Source organism: Colobus angolensis, unplaced genomic scaffold (assembly GCF_000951035.1).
Source record: "Colobus angolensis palliatus isolate OR3802 unplaced genomic scaffold, Cang.pa_1.0 Scaffold518, whole genome shotgun sequence".
NCBI lineage: Eukaryota > Metazoa > Chordata > Mammalia > Primates > Cercopithecidae > Colobus > Colobus angolensis.
Genome location: NW_012118688.1, coordinates 2,055,786 through 2,076,898, shown reverse-complemented (window position 1 = coordinate 2,076,898; position 21,113 = coordinate 2,055,786). Strand labels below are relative to the sequence as shown.

The following is a 21,113-nucleotide window of genomic DNA, read 5'->3' as shown; positions in this document are numbered from 1 at the left end:
GAAGGATGGCCTATATATAAATATGCACAAATAGACAACATTTATCCAATGTTAACAATAAGTTTAAACCAATAAATACAAAAATATGTTTATTAATTCTCTAAAAGATAAGCTCTACTTACATTAAAAATATGAGTTGATGGTGCTAAGTGGTTACATTTCAAATGTAAATATATATATGTTGAAGGAAATGCCAAAAGATGTTTACTAACAGTGGTATATGATAAAAGGGAAACATGTTTTGAGATCATTGTATATAGATCAGTGTTTCTAAAAGTGGAGTCTTCTGACAACCTGCATTGGAATAGCTTGTGATGGCAGTGCCTCACCCCAGCCCTTATGAATCAGAATAAATGAATGTGGACCTGGGAATATGAATTTTGATAAGCTCTCAAATATTGTTTACTGAATTTGGAGTGTCATTAATCAAGAATCAAATAAAACAAGTTTCAAATGTTAACGTAACTTATCATCATCTAAAAATAAAATAATTGTAAGCAAGTAGAGTCTCAGATTACTCACTTCAAAAATGGTTATAATTATTCTACATTTACTTTTTATTAGTACAATAACATTAACTATTTCTTATGAGCAAAATAAACTAAGACAAATAATCCAATTAAACTGAGCTATAAAGACTTAATATATTTGATACCCCAACTTCCCCGCCAAAAAGTCTCAAATTTCTCAATACTATTTATTTATTAATTCAAATGTTTTAAAAATTGCATGTCTGAATTTGGGAGGGATTTTTAGGTTCCAAGAGTTTTTCTTACACCAATTTATCTTTCTTCTTAAGTATAAAACCATGCTCATCCTGACTGGCAATTTGCAATGATTACTACATATATTACATAAATATTTGTTCAACTCTGGAACTACTTTAGATAAGACTCGGAGGACCTCCAGGGATTTTCATAACTAATTCTACCATGTGAAATGAAATGCACTGTTATTTCTTCTCCATATCATGTAAGTGTGATTAACCTATAATTACGTGACATTGTGCACTGTATTACTTTACTGCTGGTGAACATCATGGCCATAATTAACCCAAAGCCAAAAAGAATGCATCACTGTACTTTGTTTTCATTGACTAATTCTCATATGAAAGTTGATATCTGTAAAACTAATATGTTAATTAGTAAGCATAGTTTTATTCAGTGCTATTTTGTTTTGCACCAATAAACTACTGATATATAAAACAGAATTCATTCTTATTTAAATATTTGAATCAGATCACTAATATTACATTTAAATTTGGATTAAATAGAAAGTGAATAATTTCCAGACTATAGCTATTTTAATAGAAAAGTAATCAAAACAGTTTTGTATTCATTAATTACTGATTCACTCATTTACACAACTTTTAAGTATATAGTCCATGCTGAGATTATACATATAGAGTGCCATACAAAATCAAAAACAATGAATGTATTTATGTGGGTGCATGTTTGCAGATATATATACATATGTTTTCTCCACATGGGGGATAGTTTTGGAATGCACATACAACAGTTTCCAGCATGAAATAGATGCTCAATGACCGAATATTAAAAGACTGCTAACAAAGGTTTAGAACACTGAATGAAGACGTGTCCTTAAATGTGTAATATGTGTAAATCAGCCCCTAATTTCTAATGTTTCATCTCAGTTGCTTACTTTCATTCATGGCTACCCTTTCTTTCTCCGCCTTTATTCCCATCTGAGCAGGGTCGAAACTTGAGAGATGCGGTCTTGGGTAGGGGACATAATTACGGATGAGAAAATACTGTGAGAATTGTGTCCATGGACACCAGTCACTAAGCGAGGGTACACGTCCAGGAAGCCAAAGCATGTATGTACACGACAGGATGTATGTACACGACAGGATGTATGTACAGGGTGTATGTACACATGGGACATATGTATGTGTACAAAGCATATATGTACCCAAGAGGAAGCCAAAGCATGTATGTGTCAGGCAAAGCCAGTGTTGGATGGCAGAGTGAAAAAGAGGAGAGACAGCTGAGAAAATGTGAAACGAGTGGCAGTAGGGGCATTTCTTGGGGAGTTTGGATGGAATGGAGGGAGGCCTGTTCCCCTAAGATCCAATGGGAGATGTCAAAGAGAGGGGCAAGTGCCATATTTTAGATCATGTAACTGGCTTTAAAACTACCATCTCTGAGCAGATAAAAAGTTTGAGTGGTCCTAAAGAGGGCAGTCAGACACAATGAGCTCAACATACTGTTCCACCGCTTACTCACTGTATGGCTTTGGGGAATTTTTCAGCCTGAGGTTCCTCATTGGAAAGGCAGGAATAGTGACTTCCAGAATTTTGGGTGGAGTTTGGGTACAGTCATGTTGATAAAGCTCAAGTGTGGTAACATAAAGGGATCTTAATAAATCCTAGCTGCCCAGACTATTTGAAAGCAATTCTGTAGCATCCTGCTCCTCATGGGATTCTTTAATGGTTTACTTTAGAGACATCTTTACTATCCTCAGGTTGTTTAGGTACCTCCTCTCTTGCCACCCTATCTTATTAATCTTTTGAAACTAGCATGGCTTCAAATATGTATGGATGTCTGAAACATTAACTTCTCTACACCTTGCCTTGGGTAATGTTCAACTGAAAGCTCTTTCAAACATTCACTCTGCGGGCTGGGTGTAGCGGCTCATAAGCCCAGCAATTTGGGAGGCCAAGGAAGGCAGATCACTTGAGGTCAGGAGTTCCAGACCAGCCTAGGCAACATGGCAAAACATCATCCCTACAAAACATACAAAAAAATTAGCTGGACATGGTGGCACATGCCTGTGGTCCCAGCTACTGGGAAGGGTGGAGTGGGAGAATCACCTGAGCCCGGGAGGTGGAGGCTGCAGTGAGCTGAGATTGTGCCTCTGCACTCTAGCCTAGGTGACCAAGTGAGACCCTGTCTCAAAACAAAACAAAAAATTCCCCCCTGTTCCTGTTACAGGTTGCACATCTCCTTGCGTGAAGAGTTCTATTCGTAAGTTGGGTATATCACAAAAATATGAAATACAAAAAAAGATGAATTAGAATAATTTTTTAGAAAGTTGAAACAAGATTAGGAACACCATCTGCAGTCAAGGATGAGACACAGTATGGTCATGTCACTTACTTGGAATTTTCCAAGTCAAAATGTTTTCTTAGAAACCAATATACTGAGGAAAAATGTAGTGACATAATCAGGTTCCACAGTACAAAAACCAGACAATTGCTCAAAAGAGGCAACTATTCTTCCTGATACTAACAGCTGATTCTTAAATAAGATTTCATTTAAAAACATTGCAATGTAATAAGACAGCATTTGATGTACTGATCTTCACCAGTACATCATGATGACCTCCTTAGAATATTTCTATGCAATCTGGTGTTATGGGTAAACGACATCACAAAACAGTGAAATTCACTGAACACAATTCTTAATGTGGTTGGGAGAGGGTGTAGTTGATTTCAAGTACTGGGCTTTTGGCTCCTTCTATTTAATCTGTTAAGTAGATTTCAGACCACTCACAGAAACAGATTGCAAGTCTTTCCTGTAATTCTTTACTATCTCTCCACTCGAGCTTTTCAGTTTATATATAACTAGGTGAACAGTTAGTGAGAAATTGTTCTGCCTGCTTACTGAGAAGCCATGTGCAAAGGTATACAGAAACTTGGCTTTGCGGAATTGGGATTTTAATCTTACTTCCTTCACTTAATAGCTCTGTGATCATGAACAAGTTGTTAAGCCTCTCCATTAATCAATTTTATCCTCCTTAAAAACAGACATAATGCCTATTTCAGAGGGTTCCTGTCTTAGTTGGGGTTTCCTCAGAAGCTGTTATTTGGGACGTCACCTCAGGAAATGCTAGTAGGGAAGTGCAAAAGTGAGACAAAGATTAGGACTACAATGAATGGTGTATTATAAAGGAAGTTACTACTGTGGATACATGAGGTTCAAGGCAGCTAGGGAACTCCGAGAGCCAGTGCAGAACACACATCTCAAAGGTATACTGCTCAGAGGAATGGGAACTGTTATATTTTCCCACCACTTCCTGTCATCCATAGGTTGAGGAAAAATTAACTCACTAGGGCAGCCAGAAGAAATACCCAAAAGAGTTACTGGTGTTGGTAGCTGGACAATGGCCCAGACAAATACTAGTTGCATATTTCTTGTCCTGAGATAACATAAAGAATCACACACATGAAGTGCTCAGTATAGTCTTTATAACTGGTAACTATTATGTATCCCCAGATTCAATCACAACTGTGCATCACCTGCTAAATTACAAGGGCACCATATGCCTTAACTGAAAGTTAAGTTAAAGGTCGGGTTCACACCCTCATGTGCAAATTGTGGAGCATAACAAGTATTTATGCTTGAGTGAAGGGCAAGCCACTCTACTAAGTAATTCCCTGTGAATGGTGCCAAAATTCTCCTTAGGAAACAATGGTAAGTTTGTTGTAATGCACAGACCAGTGTGTGCCCAAGGTGCTCAATGTCTTCTCCAAATAGCACAACCACGATAACATTTAGCATCGGACTATTTTAAGATGGATATAACAAAACACTCATCTTGAGTGTTAAAAATATCAGGAATATAGGTAAGCCTCTAGAAACATAGTTTTAGGCAACATAGTATAGTTGTCTGAAGAAAAAGTAGTCTGGACACATGAAACATTAAATATGTTTGCCAAAGAAACAGATTCTCAGGCTTTTGGGAAAACTCTAGGTATATATTGTGAGCTTTTCTGCTACCTGTGGTCATGGACTTTTCCACTGTTACTGGCTTAAATCTTCTGAGCTTTGCTTCTCAATTCCAGTTTTCCCCCAACCCATCCATATTCATCATCCACAAATAATTCTAGAGTCAGCATTCAAAATGCGGGTTATAAAGTACAGCTAATGTTTTGAAAACTCTCATTATCTAGAGGATAAAAGTTGGATTCCTTATGATAGTATTTAAGACTTTTTCAATACCCTAACATATCTCCTCTCTCTTTTGCCTCTCTCTCTCTCTCTCAGATAGATATGTAGATAGATGATAGATAGATAGAAAGATGATAGATAGATAGATAGGCAGATAGATAGATAGCATTAAAGAGTTTCGCCTAAAACTGCCTCCTTACATATTTTAAGTTCAACCTAAAGGTTTCTCTGTACATAGAGAACTATAAGCTATACGGAACTGTAAACAGACTATAAGCCGACTCTTGTGTCAATCACTGAGGTTTGGCCAATCAGAGGTTGCCAACTGTTCAAATCATGTTCAAATAAGGCAAACTCAGAGCTGTAACCAACTCGGCTGTTTTTGTGCCTCCCTTCTGTTTTCTGTATGTCACTTTCTTTCTTCTGTCCATAAATCTTATACCACGTGGCTATGCTCGTTTCTGGGCCTACTCTGGCTTAGGAGGCTGCCTGATTCATGAATCAGTATTTGCTCAATTAAACTCTGTTGAACTTAATTCGGCTAAAAGTTTTCTTCTATCACTACACAGACAGAGTTAGAAATATATAAAATATACAAATATCTTCAAATTCACTACTTTTTCCAAGAAGGCAGCATTTTTAGAATTTTAAACTGACTATCAAACTTCTGGGTTGCCCAATTCTCTGTCTTTTCTCCGGCTAATATCTTGGTTATTTCTATTTTTATTGCTTCTCCCAGAAATAATGCCTTTTGATATTCCAAAGATCTTTGGTACTTAGTTTCTACTGTGTTATCTCTAAGTTTTAGAAATTTGGGTATTTTATTTATGGTCCAGTCATTCAGCAGACAAGCATCAAAAGCCTGCTCTATCTTATTTGCTCAAGTTACTAATAGATCATGTCTGCAAAGATCTCACAAATATTGTGGGATTAACAAATATTAGCTACAATGAGTGTGACAAATATTTAAATCAAGCTATGTACAAGTTGCCATGCTATCCATAAGGGGAAGAAATCATTCCAGGATTTGCAGCTAATGAGGGGAGAGAGAGAGAGAGAGAGAAAAGAGGAATGCAGGATGCAGGATCTGAAATGCTGTGAGGTTCCTCACACCAGCAAGGAACCATTTGGTGAGATGACTCTTGTTATCAACTTGCCTAAGAATTTTTTTTTAATTCTGTAGAATCGATAAGAAAATTTACATCTTCTTTTAAAAGCTAAAATGAGATTGCCTACTCCTATCATGAAATAATTTAAAGACATTTACAAATATTTAAATGAGAAGGTATTTGATATGGTTTAGCTTTGTGTCTCCACCACCCAAATTTCATCTTAAATTGTAATCCCCAGGTGTTAAGGGAGGAATCTTATGGGAACTGATCGGATTATGGGGTGGTTTATCCCATGCTGTTCTCATGAGAGTGAATGAATTTGTATGAGATCTGATGGTTTTATAAGTGTTTGATATTTCCTCCTACACACTTGATTTCTCTCCCCTGCCGCCATGTTAACACATGCCTGGTTTTTTTTTCCATCATGATTGTAAGTTTCCTGAGGCCTCCCCAGGCATGAAGAACTGTGAGTCAATTAAACCTCTTTCCTTTATAAATTACCAAGTCTTGGGTATTTCTTTATAGCAGTGTAAAAATGAACTAATACAGTATTAATCTCTACTTTTAATGAGTATATTTTGCAAATATATTACATATTTTAATTCTTCTCATCAGTCATGTTTTTCTGTAGACCCTGTTTTTCTGTAGATCAAATTGTGAGGCTTAGCCACCAACGACTATAAGCACAAGTAGATACGTAGATAATGCATTAAAAAAAACCCACAAAAGGGAGAAGGATAAGAATACAGCAGAAAGGGAGATGCCATCACCAACAAAGGGGAAAGATGTTCTTTTTCACATAGGATAGGGAGACGGAGAAAGAGAAATAAGATATCAAAGGTCTGTGAACCTTCCTTTGTCTCACATCTCCTCAGGTTTAAGGAAGAAGCGGGAGAAACAAAGCCTGAACATTTGCCCAAGAGACAGTGAGTCTGCTTGAAAGAGACTGTTTTGAACTGCAAAAGACTGATCAATTTTTAATTGTCAAGCTTACTATGTTTTATTGTTACATAGCAGAAAGAAATGTATAGCAATGTTAGAAAATTAGAAAGTCACATTATTTTAAAATTTATTTTTAATGTTAAAATCTTAATCCAAATTTGTTTTTATTAACATGCTCATAGTTATAATTTGGCTGCACCTATCCTGAATAATTCCATTCCCTGGAAAGATCCATTGATATGCTTTGTGTGCTCACATTCTAGAAATTCTGTGCCCTACAATTGGTATAAATATCACAAAGACATATTTTTTGGTGCATATCTAAATTTATGATTTAAATCCCAGCCAAACACAATCACTTTTATATTTAATTTTGTCAGCTCCATGTTCCTTTTTCTCCAACAGTTATTTCAAACCACCACCCCACTCTTCAAATTCTCTACTATGTCTCTTTTCCTCAGCAGATAAAAATGTAAATATATGACTGCTCCTAATTCCAAAGCCCTTCCACTACCTACCAATTTATTGACATCCATATTTGTTTCATTTTACCCCCACCCAAGGAAGAAATCCTCTCCTGTTCAGTTCTTTCTTTACCTCTGTTCTGATTCCAACCCTGCTAGACCCTTAGCCTATCAGTTAAACCTTACCTCATTTATATCTTTAACTCCTGCTCCACCCTGGCTTCTCCCTTCTGCTTATACATATGCTCAAGTCTTTTCCATCTTAAAATACTAATTTCCTTGAGCTTGCAGTCAACATTTATTAAACACCACATGTCTCTCCTGATCGCAGCCAAAATTCTTATAAGGGAATTTTACATGAGATGAAATTACTTTCTTAATATTTAAAATTATTTCAATCCAAGAAGATGAAGAAATGATGGAAAAGCACCAAAATACAACAGTTAAATGACATGTTCAGCTTCAACATTAATCAAAAATTTGCAATGATGATAAAATATAATGTTCTTTCAGTCAGATTGATGGAGATTAAAGACAATGTTATTACTCAGGGCTTACACAGTTCTGGAAAATAGGTAATGTCTATATTATACTCCTAATTGCAGCATGAATTGCAAAGGTATAAACATTCTGGAGAGTAAGTTGGTCATGCATATAAAAAACCACAAAATATATAACTTTAACCCAATAATTGCACTAATAATATTTTGAGTAGAAGTAGTAATAATAGTTGAAAATATAAATTGGTAATGCTTGATATTAGATTGAAAATGTGTTTCAAAAAATTCATGCTGAGTTAATTTTTAATTCAGCCTCACATTATTTATTTGTTTAATATAAAGCGATCAAACTCTTCAAATAATCTAATTAAAAACACGCACCCTCAATATGGCATAAAAAAAGGACAAGGCTGGTTGAAGCCAAAATTTACTCCAAATGTGTTGTCTCTTCATTAAGAAAATGCAAAAATGAAACAAAATCACAATATCAGAATTTCTATAAAGTTTTGAGGAATAAGCATTGGTATATTTGAATAATATCATAAGAATCTTTCAGATCTACTAATTTACATATTTGGGTTTACAGATCAAATTGGAAGAACTTGACTTGTTATATAGATATCTAATTCTGATTCTGTACCATTATGAGCTGTGATTTCAGCCAAAATACTGCATCTCTCAAATCTTGTTTTCTCTTTTATAAGATAATTTGCTCTACAGATTTCTAGAGTATTCATTTGTTCTAAAATGTTTTGATTCTATGATAAAATAAGTCTGATAAATACCTATAAAATAACATGTAAAATATCAGACAAACAACTTACTTGTCAGTTTGATATCAATGAGGACATCTTCCGTTGTGGGATTTTTGAAAGGTATAACAATAGATGACTGAAGACCAATGCGTGTGGTTATTCTTTTCGTGTCTAGAGGCTGGGGAAATAGTCCTACTCCAGATAAGTAGAATTTCCATTCTGTAAACTGTTTGAAGATAATTATTTATAACATATGTGTCCTAAGTGCATATACTTTATTTGCAATACTTAATAAGTATAATGTATATAAAAATCTGGACAAATAAGTTTTGTTGCTAAAAAGCATTGCTTTATTTTTCCTTTCTTTTCCAAATTCCTTTTAATTTTATGGAAAAATAATTCTATGTATTTTTACTTTGAGGCAGAAGAGGGCAAAAGTGCAATATTCAAATATCAAAATATTTCAATGCATGTAAAGTTATTATAGCAACATAAAAGAGAAAGTTCAATGGAAAACCTGGCTTTTCTTTTCGTTTTTTTTTTTTTTTTTAACAAACTTGGTACCAAACACTGCATGTAGTTTCCAAACTCTTTGGGTGAATTTCAAATGAAATTCAGATAGCTACCACATTAAGGCAAAGAAGATGAGGCACAGATTGAAGCTCCAATAAAAGGAATTACATACAATTGCATGGCATATTATTTATCCCCATCATCGAGTCCAATGCCTTATCTGTTATCGCATGATATGGATAAATGAATACAAAATTATGTGAAGGAGATTGAATGTGGTTATTATTTTTTCTAAGTTTCATAAGCACATAAAGCTCCATTTGAAAATCTCTTTGTAGTTTAGGATAAAAGTCCCTTCAAAGTACAGTAGACTGTGACTCAGTTCTAGGGTCTCTTAAACTTCTGCAACAAACACTTTGTTAATGTTGCAGATGAATAAAAGGATCACAAACAATGTCCTACTTTATAATGTCTCAAACTATATAGATGTTTCCAAGCTTAAATTCCAATAAAAAGAGGGAAGCTTGCTTTAAGATTACTTCAAATAAGGAAAAGTAGTGAAAGCAAACTCATAAAATCCTGCCTCCTTAGTAGAGAGAATTAAAGGAAAATTTCATCTGGATATTTTCTTCAAATGACTATATTACTATTAGTCACAGATTGGACTAGCATAATGTAAATTCACTGTATTTTCGATAATAACGTCCTAACTTGATTTCACAAAATTGACTAAAGTCAAGCATCAGCGTTCAATTAAATTAAAAAGTGGCTTAAGTAAATTATTTACTATTTGGATATTTTACAAAAGAAATCTTACATGGCAGAACTCGTGTTACTTTAAACCTTTGGGAATGAGCCAAGTGACAAAAAGAAGGTCATGGTTTCATGTTTTCTGAAGTGGCTTAGAGTACTGGAGTTTCTATGTTAAACCACATCCCATGATTATTGAACACTGACATCCAACACTTTTCCTAGCACTGATTAAGTTATTCACTTGGGTTCAGAGTAGCAAATTAAAAAGTAACCCAGCAAACATATGCATTCAACAATTAATATATTCAGCCCATATTTATCTCAATCTTCTTCTAAAGGAGAGACTTTAAAACTTTTAAAGATAAAATTTTGATATTTCTGAAAGAGAAAACAAGTGGATATAAAGGATACAAAAAGATTTACAAAATCTAGTTTGCACAATGAGCTCCAGCAAATTAAAACGTGTTAAGAATAATCCGAACTTTCCATAGGCACAGGCTACAAAGATCACAGACTCATGCTGGATTGTAAAACCACTCTGATTTTATAACTTCTTCCTTAATGTTTGCTATTCTGACCTTTAGATGAAATAAATCATACAATCAAGTATGAATGAAATATACAAGGCACCTATTTGAAAATAAAAAGGAAGCATCTGAAAATTAACAAAGAAAATCTCAGAACATAATCTTTGAAACCAAACAGAAGTTATAATTTACCACATTTGTTGCTTACTACTGCTCCTCTTATTCTGTTATGTAGTAATGTAATTTAATTTAGAGACTCTGGTTGCATAAAATATAAGTTCACGATATTTGCAGCTGTGATGTCCTGATCAAATTAATCACAGGATTCAAAATCTGCACAAACAATTTGAACTTAACCCAAACCCTAACCGTAACTGAATGGTTAGATTTTTTTTACAATGCAGAGCTTTTCACATGAATTGAAACCAGAAACAGATGAAGCAGATAATGAACCATAGCCATTTCCCTCAATCTAGCAAAGAAGTACCATCAGAAATAAAGCTTACCCTATAAGAACAGCCATTAGTTGGCTTTAGATTAATCAGCAAATCAGCTGTGTGTGTCAGTTTAGATAGATTTAATCAGTTAAATCAAGAGAGGGATGGAAATCTATATGGCTATTTCTCTAATGGTAAAAAGTTATTCCAAACTCAGAAAAATAAACTCTAAAGTTTATTTTTAAAAAATATATTCTTTAGACGCCTGTTCATACATAATGCATACCACATTTTCAAAAGTTCATTCAATTAATACTTTATGATGAACTAGTTTTTCTTGCAAAAGATGTCAACTGGATGAATTAAATAAAAGAGGAAGATGTAAATGATTCAATGATAAATAGGACAAGAAAAATCATCAAGGTTACAGCAATGTATTGAAAAGGTTGAGGAGGTCTAGACCTGGTAGCTGAAAGCATGAATTATTGATTGAAATCTAATCACAGCTGAATCCTTATAGATTTGCTACAAGTTGGAAGCAGATATTCAGAGTGACTGAAATTAACCATCAGTGTTCAACTAACTCATAGAAGGTTTGAACTGATTATTTTCTTGTTTGAGCCTTTTTGTGTTTGATGAAGAATTTAGCATTCAACTTCTAGGCTAGGATTTTTTAAAGCTATTAAATACAGAACTGATTATCTCCCTGCTGAGTTCTAAGACTGTCCTTGAATAGATATGCTTTCCACTAGAAATGCAAGCAAAAAAATTGTCTCCAGTAATTATGATGAAGGGGTTCTAATCCTGCTATGTAGCAATAGCTTAAAAGAACAGCCTTGTTAAAATTACTCGTCTGAAAGAAAATAATCTCCATTATACATTTCTTCTGTGTGAGAAGGATTACTGTTTGTCTCCTTTAATATTTTTGAAAAAGAAGCATATTTCTATAGTATTTGTCTCAGGTCATGTGTTAGCTGGTCATTACAATATTTAGACAATTTAACAGCCTCAAAACAAATTTTCTAAAAATAAATCAAAAATTTTTTGGAAACAAAGATACTTCAGTTACCTATAGGCCCTGTACTGACATGGAGACCCCTGTATTATATTTGATTCCACTGCCCCTCAGATATCAGGGTTCTGTAAGCTCCTTGATGTCTTCTAAGATATAAAGTACTTTCCTCCATTTGCATTCCTCCCCATGAACATTTGAGGAAATAAACATAATATAAATGTAAAATTTTACATAATCACTTGGCTAACTTAAGTAGCTGTGAAAAGTAGATATGAAGATGAACTGAAACCAGATTATCCTGGATTCAGGTCACACCTTAACCTTTTACTAGTTGCCTGATTTGAATTTCTCTGTGTCTCAGATTCCTGATGCATAAAATAGGATTGATAACAGTACTTCCATTATAGGACTATGGTGAGAATGAACTGGGATAATTCTTAGAATGACATGGGATACATTTAGAGATTGTCAAAAAGGGATAAACTATTGTTTTTAAAAATTAATACTTCGGAACACTGTTCAGATGAAATGCAGTGGAAAAAAATAACAAATATTTACAAATTGTACTCTATATTTTATATTTAAGTTTATGGAAAGTTGAGTAGTAAAACTCAAGTCAGAAAATTAACATAAATGCCAGTGATTTGACATGTACATTACAATATCTGTGTTTTAAATCTTGGTATATATTGCTCTTCATTCCACTGATCTATGTATTTAAAAATAACCTTCTTCAGATGTCTGCATATATACAATGCATATTGTATTTTACAAAAATCATTTAACTAATTAACTTATAATTAACTTGTTTTACTTGTAAAATATGATAATTGAATGAATGATGAATTCTATTTATTTATATATTGATTTAAAATTTAATTAACGTGGCTTGGTCCAAGAATACTCTATCATACCTGAGTACAGTAGAAGTTGATGCAAGCTTGATGATCAGCTCTTCCAAGTGCAGAAGGATAAAAGAGAACAGGTAAGTCTGTGGTGGAGTGAGGAGATATGATCAGCTGTGTAAATGGAAAAAGGAAAAGAGGAACAAAAATTAATACCCATTTGGTTTGAGTTGGTATATTTGTGTACTAGGTATATGCAGGGTCGATGTTTGTGTGATTAATGTGTTGCCTTGCACACATTATCTGTTCTCAGTGTGCCTGCTCCTGGAATACTGTTCAAAGGGCCCGTGTTAAAGAGTGTTTAGGGGTGATCACATCATGTTCTTATCCAAGATAATCACCACATGGAGGACTCATTCTGTAAAAGGAAGTCAGGGTTAATTTTTAAAGCTGAGTTCGAACCTTCAATAAAAGACATATACATTTTATGTAAGATCCCATAGCATATTGCCATCCCAAGGTACATGTCAAACCACCAGTAACTTAATTTGTTGCTTTGGTAATATCAAAAGAAATGAACTGTTTCTAAGCAAAGGTGTAAGACATGCTTCTTTAATGTGCAAGGAAATTTTTCTCTTCTTCCTATCTTGTGCACATTCAAGGTGTGACCTGCTAGGGTAATTTGCGTCTGTACAGTATTAGTTTAAGTTACTTCTTTAGAGACTGTGAAAGAAGCCAGTGACTCCATCACAATATAATAAGGGCTTGAGTATATTACGTAATCAAAATGCTACACTGGAAATAATTTAATTTGAAGATAAACACATAGCATGAGTGGCACATGTATGAAAAGGAAGTCTACTATTTTACACTTATATTTTTTGCCAGAAAAACTCTGAAAAGGCAAAATTATAGTTAAGCAGTATCTTTCAATCCTTTTAGAATACAGCTGTTGATGCCCAATAAACTGTGATAATTATCTACGAAATGTAAATTTAATTTTATATTTAGAATGGAGTCACCTGTTTATTATACAATTGTGGTTTATCTACATCTAATATTTTTATCTCAGGCTGGCTCTCTCTCTGATATCTTGAATGTTTCAGGACTATCAGTTAATATACACTTTAGGATTATTAATTTCACTGTCAGATTTAGCAAGAATAAGTAAAATTGTATTTTATATAGTCCTTCAACTTAGAAAATTTGGAAAAATAGTTTATTCTCTCCATAGATATAAATATATAGATGTTTGTCTCTATATATTTTTCATTTATTATCATTACAATTAATGTGTGTTCCAATTTGCTTTCTAAAATGTGATAGTATTTTTCTCATAAATAAATTTTTGAGTTGTTTTCTAATATTAGAGTTAATTATATATTCAGTGATCAATAATGTCTGATAAATGAATAGAAGAATTAACGGACTAGAAAGTAATGGTTGGAAATGTTAAAACAGAGTTTATATTCTTGATTATGTAATGTAAGTTTGGATGTGCAATATATTACATTTATTTTCCCTTGGACCACAGATTAGATTGTTTTCTAAAAGTAGAGATATACAGGATACAAAAACACCACTATCTAATGAGGAATTTCAGTAATATGTAAATTATATCCTGAATATCAGACTTTATCTAATTTATGGAAAAATGTATTGAATGATACAATGATGTGTGTACATTTTAATACACTCTTTTTAAGATTAAAGCATATATACCAATTTTAGCAATATAGTAATTAGTGATTTCTAATTTGACATATTATGATAGCTAAGAACTACTTTCATATCATTACATATGCTGGCAATCAGTAACTGACAAGAGACAGATGTTAAGATAGAAATAAATAAATCAAAGTGTAGATTTGTTAATCATTAAACAACAAATAGTAAAAGCCTTTATTTAAATACTATATCTATGAGCAGGGCTTCATGATTTACTTTGAAGTCCGTTGATAAAAACAGTCTACTGTAATTATCATTTTGATGGTTACCTGAAAGTATGACACTCACTGCAAATAAATGGTGTCCTATGCTTTAGAAACAGAGACAGTCATGCTAAACCTTAGGATCTTATTTTGTAACTTGCAGGAAGGAGAAGAGTGATTTAGTGTCATTGACTGGACCTAGCCTCTGCCAGGATCTAAGAATGAGAAAGTTGGGCGGAGAAAAAAGCAGAGAGGGGTAGAGTTGTCAGCATTGTCTGAAAGTGTGTGTCTGTGTCAGGGGTGAGGAATGGGGGATGGGCAAGAACTCAGGAAAGGCTAGAAAACAACTAGACTCTTGGAGCCCTAATAACAAATAATGACAATAGAGTTAATAATCATAATACTGGAAACTGTTACAAAAACTGATTACTAAAATGGTGAGAAAGAAAACACAAGAAATTTATTAGAATGAAGAAATCATGAGCATGACTCTAGCATATATAATTTAAAAAATTTATATTAACATGATATTGTTTTGTTGATAAATTAAAATTCAAGGGGAGAAGTATATAAAATAAATTCTTGTTTTTAAAAAGTTATTTTTGGAGACAGAGTTTTGCTCTGTTGCCTAGGCTGGGTTCAAGCGATTCTCATTCCTCAGCCTCCCGAGTAGCTGGGATTACCGGCACGTGACACCACGTCTGGCTAATTTTTGTATTTTTAGTAGAGACGGGGTTTCGTCATGTTGGCCAGGCTGGTCTCAAACTCCTGGCCTCAAGTGATCTGCCTGCCTTGGCCTCCCAAAGTGCTGGGATTACAGGCATGAGACACCATGCTGGGTGTATAAAATTCAATTCTTAAATTTTAGAAATTTAAATTCTTAGTAATAATTCAAGTGATAATACTCCACCAGTGTCCCCAAATCAGAATTGGAAAATACTTTAGCAGCAGTAAATTTCATGGCTCTCTGAATTTACTTACTTGTGATTTTCCGTTAATATCCAGAACAAAATTTTCAGGATTACTGTTTGTTGTGTGCAATATTAAGGTTTCATGTGTATGATTAACCAAGGGAATGATCTGAGTGACATGCCTGGGAGAAAAAAAAGAAGCCAGTAAAGTTGCTGGTATTCATAAACTTATTTAGTGTTAATTCCATAAACTTGATGACCCCTAGAATTAAAATATGCCACCCCATAAGATATATTGAAGTCTTAATTCCTAGTACTTCAGAATGTGATATTATCTGGAAATAGAGTCACTGCATATATAACTAGTTAAGATAATGTCTTATTGGGGTAAGACAGGCCCTTAATCCAGTATGACTCGTGTCTTTGTAAATAGAATCATGTGAAGATACACAGAAGATGGCCATGTAATAGTGGAAGTAGAGATTAGAGTGATGTATCTACAAGTCACAGAAAGCCAAAGGATGCTGGCAAGTACAAGAAGCTAAAAGAGATCAGGCACAGTTGCTCATGCCTGTAATCCCAGTGCTTTGGGAAGCTGAGTCTGGAGGGTCACTTGAGGCCAGGAGTTCAAGACAAGCCTGAGCAACACAGCAAGACCCTGTCTCTACAAAAAATTTTAAAAATAGCCAGGCATGGTGGCTTGCCTGTAGTCCTAGCTACTTGGGAGGCTGAGGCAGAATGATTGCTATAGCTCAGGAGTTTGAGGCTGCAGTGAGCCATGATTGTGCCACTGCACTCCAGCCTCAGTGACAGAGCAAGATCCTGTCTCTAAAACATAAAAAAAAAAAAAAAAAAGAAGAAGAAATAGAAGCTACAAGAGACAAAGAATTATCCCTTACAGGTTTCAGAAGGACCATGGTCATGGTGAACCCTTGATTTTAAATTTCTAGCCTTCAGAACTGTGAGACAATACATTTTTTGTGGTCTTAAGCCACCCGGTTTATGGTGCTTATTATGGCAACCCTAGGAAGCTAATATAATGACTTCTTTTAGTTTCAAAATCAAAATAATTATGTATGAACTAATGACATTTTACTAAATTAAATAATCCTTGGCTCTCTATTTTTGAGACCTAATGTTATCCCATATTAGATATTAGAATATATTCCATTTTTAGGAATAATGTTTACTTATTGCTTTACAAATGCTAAATCCAGCCAAAAAAGCTAACACAGTCTAGTTGTAATAATAGAGTAATAAATGCACAAAGTTTTCATTCATAACATCAAGATCCGAATTGATGATGAGTAAATGCCCAAAATATGTGACTATTTATGCTCTAAGCAAATAATAAATGAGTGTTCATAACTCTCAACTATCAATTCTAATGGTTTTTAATGTATAGCATCCAACTTGTCATCTTCATTTTTTATAATGTTAAAGTATAACATAATAACATAATTTTATCTATGTATAGTTTTTCATAGCTCTTTACTGTTTCTTGCTAACAATATAGAGTAATTAAGATTAAAATATTTAGGTATCAAATCTGTAATAAAAAGAATGGAATAATCACCATACATATATTATTTTTCACAATGTTATGGCCCTGTGACACAGGAAAATTAGGTAATATGTGCTGAGCAGAATTCAGTTCATAAATTCAAATTATATAATTCAAATAAAGCACCATTTTCTTATTTTTATATAAAGTATATGCATAAAATGATTCATCTTAAAAAGAACATTATATGTCAGTTTTATGATTCTAGACTACAAATTTAACAAGTCTCTGTAAATCATGAATTTGTTCTTTCACCAGGGACATATGAAGAAATTCAATGAAAATAACCAAAACTTCATTAATTATAATAAATTAAATACACTAAAAATCATGACAGATTTCTCATCATTTTTTGGTAAGCATCTGCTTCGTATATTACCAATTTCCCAAGTTTTCTCATACACAATATCTTAGAAAAATAGGAATAAAATATTTTCATACTGGGTATCTATGCTATTATAAGAAAAAAATTTTCAAATGTCATTGTTGTGGCTAAAGAGCATGTACTGGAAGAATGCAACACTCTTTTGATGTGACAAGGGAGAGAAATTAGTTAAAAGGCACTAATTTGCTCATTAGGGTGTATACTCTTTAAAAGTAGGGATTATGCCTTGTTTACCCCTATTTTCCAGCACCAAACTTGATAAATAGTAGGAACTCAACTATCTAAATAGGAATGGTCATATCTCAAGGGATCATGGCATTAACTCACTGACCAACTGTTCACAGTTGTTCATTGCTTACCTCTGTTTTGCCTTGAGGAAACTTTTGCCGGGTTTCTCTCCTTCCCACCAGGCCCTGAACTCTGCTTGTCCCTCAGCCTAAACAAGCATGCAGACACACAAAGTAACATGACCCTTTCTCAGCTTCTGGGAATTAGCTGACCACAGTAAAACTCTTTTCCTGTTAGACATCACTGGCCATTTTCCCTTGCTCGTCCAGCTTTCCCTCCAAAGATTCTGTCTATATCTGCTTGTCCTTCCTTTACTTTATAAAAGACAAACTTTTTTCTGTTTGATTTTGCAGACCCTTGTAGACTTCTAATGGGAGTCTTTCCCTATTGCAATGGTCTCTTTTTATCCCTTGTAATAATCCTTTTGAATAAAACTCTTTCCTTGCTAAGTCCTGATTTGTTTTTCTTTGACAAGTTTTCCACAGTGTAGTTTGCATATCAAACCTTCCCTAGGGGAAAAAAAATCAATGACTTAAGATATATTTATTTTTCATTTTAGAAACTGAATGCATTATAACAATATTGTAATAGATTAACTATTTTTCTTGCAAGCAATAACTTTATCTATTAAGTAGAACTTACTTGCCAAGGTCGCACTGTATTTCTGGCATTGTGGTTGGTTTTGGTAATTCAATAGTCAATTTCAGTAAATACCAGAACTCTTCAGCCATTTCAGGCTGAAAAATAATGCTGGTGGAGAGAAATACATAAAATTTTGTCAGCAGTTTTAGTTTGTGTAATAAATTTAGCAGAAGTACACCCCAAACTAGTATAAATAGTTGGTTTTATATACAACATTTGACAACTGCTCTGTAACATGTACTACTCTTTTTGTAGATGTATTTTTAATTCTTCATTTTTGGTTGAGAAAATCACTTCATTATTCAAGAAAAGCAGTGTTGTCATTAATATCTGTTTAATAAATGCCTGCTGGATCAATAAAAATGTTTAAACATGAGTGGTTTAAATGTCTTGCAGAAGGTGGAACAGTAAAAGCTCTGCTTTTAAACTGTGGTTACGTCAAATTTAGTTTTAGTTGAATGCATGTGCATTTTCATGTGAATGCTATCAAGTGACATATAGCTCTAGAGAACTTCCTTTATGACAGCACATCCTCAACTACCAGGGAAGCGGAGCTTGTGATACTCTAAAAAAGTATAACTGGGGGCCAGACATGGTGGCTCACACCTGTAATCCCAGCACTTTGGGAGGCCGAGGCAGGCGAATCATAAGGTCAGCAGTTCGAGACCAGCCTGGCCAATATGGTGGAACCCCATCTCCATTAAAACACAAAGAATTAGCTGGATGTAGTGGCGGTCGCCTGTAATCCCGGCTACTCGGGAGGCTGAGGCAGGAGAATCGCTTGAACCTGGGAGGCGGAGGTTGCAGTGAGCCGAGATCACGTCACTGTACTCCAGCCCAGGTGACAGAGTTAGACTCTGTCTCAAAAAAAAAAAAAAAAAAAAAAAAAGGATAACTGGGATGGTATCTCAGCTTTGTCATCTTTCACTTGTGTAGTTTTGAAAAAGTCATTTAACTTCTTGAGCTTCAATTTTCTCATTTATAAAATAGGAGGAATCAATCTTACCTCTTACAGTTGCTGTGAGAATTTTATGTTTATGTATGTAAAATAATGCTTCAATGATGATAGCAGAGTAGGCAGACAGTATTAGCCAAAAAATTTTTTAATGTATGCTGATAAAGAAAATTCAAGATTCAGTATATGTTCACAAAGCCTGTGCAGTCACGTTGGGGCAAAAAGACCAGCCCATATTTCTAATGGTAATTTTTTCAAAATATGTCTTTTATAATATGTGATATTCTTATTTTCATGTTTCACAGAATAATAATTTTTATCCTTTAAAATTTCACAGATGTATTCATTTATTTACTGACTCATTAAAATAACAATTACTGGTTTTTATTGTAGGATACTGTACTTGAAGCACCAATAAGAGTTATTCTAAAGGATGTTACACTAAATAAAATAAGCCAGGCACAGAAAGACAGATTTCACTTATATGTTGAATTTTAAAAAATTGAACTATTGCGGGGAGCGGGGAGGGAGGGGGTAGCATTAGGAGATATACCTAATGTAAATGACCAGTTAATGGGAGCAGCACACCAACATGGCACATGTATACATATGTAACAAACCTGCATGTTGTGCACATGTACCCTAGAACTTAAAGTATAACAATAAAAAAAAAATTGAACGCAGAAGCAGAGAGTATAATGACTATTGTTACCAGGTGCTGGGAGGTGGAGGGGACACAAACTTTGGGGAGAGACTGGTCAAAGGATGCAAAATTTCAGTTAGCAGAAATAAGTTCAAGATATTTATTGTAGGACATTATGACTGTAATTAATTACTTTAATTCCTCTATGTCCTCCAAGTGAATTATTTGTATTTAATTAAGAAGTAAAATATATGAATTTTCTTCAAGAAAATTGAAAGTTTAATCCCTAGACCTCATGCAATTGTTTTCATTTGGTTCAGCTTTTGCATCCATAAAGGTTTACTTAGTAAAAAGTGAAGTGAAAGGGGGTAAAAGGAGAAATGTAGAAATTATTTCATTTGATATTCTGATAACTACTATTTTTGCACTGAAGCAAGCAAAAACTAACTCGAACTAAATCAGTACATTTTTTTCAGGGACTAGTATTAAACAAAGTTAAAACTACGAGCAAGTGTAATTTTAATGATTATTGTGTAAGAAAAAGTAAAATTTAAAGGTTAATTTCTAAGGTTCAACAATGAAATATAATGCCACACTCAAACCATACCTTTCATTGCTATAGCCTGCAGTTGCTGGAGAATACCATACAATATATGTGGTGCACTGTAGTGGACTCAGGATAATTTCATTATCACCAGTAAGGGCAGCACTCGTTAACTGCACATCTAAGTGAAGAGCTCTATCTTTTGGATTAGAGAGAGGTATTTCAATGCAAGTGCTGTCCTAGAATTATACAACAAATATGTAATCACCTTTTAGTGTCAGCATGGAGTCATTATACTATGAAAGGAAATGTAAAGGAAATTATTACATAATATAAGGCCATTTGTTTTATTTTTTTCCTTGATACACTATTGAATACATCTCACTAGCTTTGAATCTCTTATATGTTTTCTTTCATTAGCCTTGAGAAATTGTAACCTTATTTTTTTCAACAGCAAATACTACACAGAGATCC

At 33.9% G+C, this 21,113-nt stretch overlaps 1 protein-coding gene across 1 annotated transcript in view; it reads right to left on the bottom strand.

The window, feature by feature from the left end:
• CFAP47 (cilia and flagella associated protein 47) overlaps nucleotides 1–21,113 on the bottom strand; it is a 455,808-nt gene that overhangs the window by 87,269 nt on the left and 347,426 nt on the right. The window contains exons 52-56 of the mRNA XM_011960616.1: nucleotides 20,703–20,878; nucleotides 18,498–18,605; nucleotides 15,689–15,800; nucleotides 12,846–12,950; nucleotides 8,756–8,912 (exon numbers count right to left, since the gene is read on the bottom strand). Coding sequence (XP_011816006.1) covers nucleotides 8,756–8,912; nucleotides 12,846–12,950; nucleotides 15,689–15,800; nucleotides 18,498–18,605; nucleotides 20,703–20,878 — 658 coding nt within the window. The remainder of the gene's footprint in view (nucleotides 1–8,755; nucleotides 8,913–12,845; nucleotides 12,951–15,688; nucleotides 15,801–18,497; nucleotides 18,606–20,702; nucleotides 20,879–21,113) is intronic.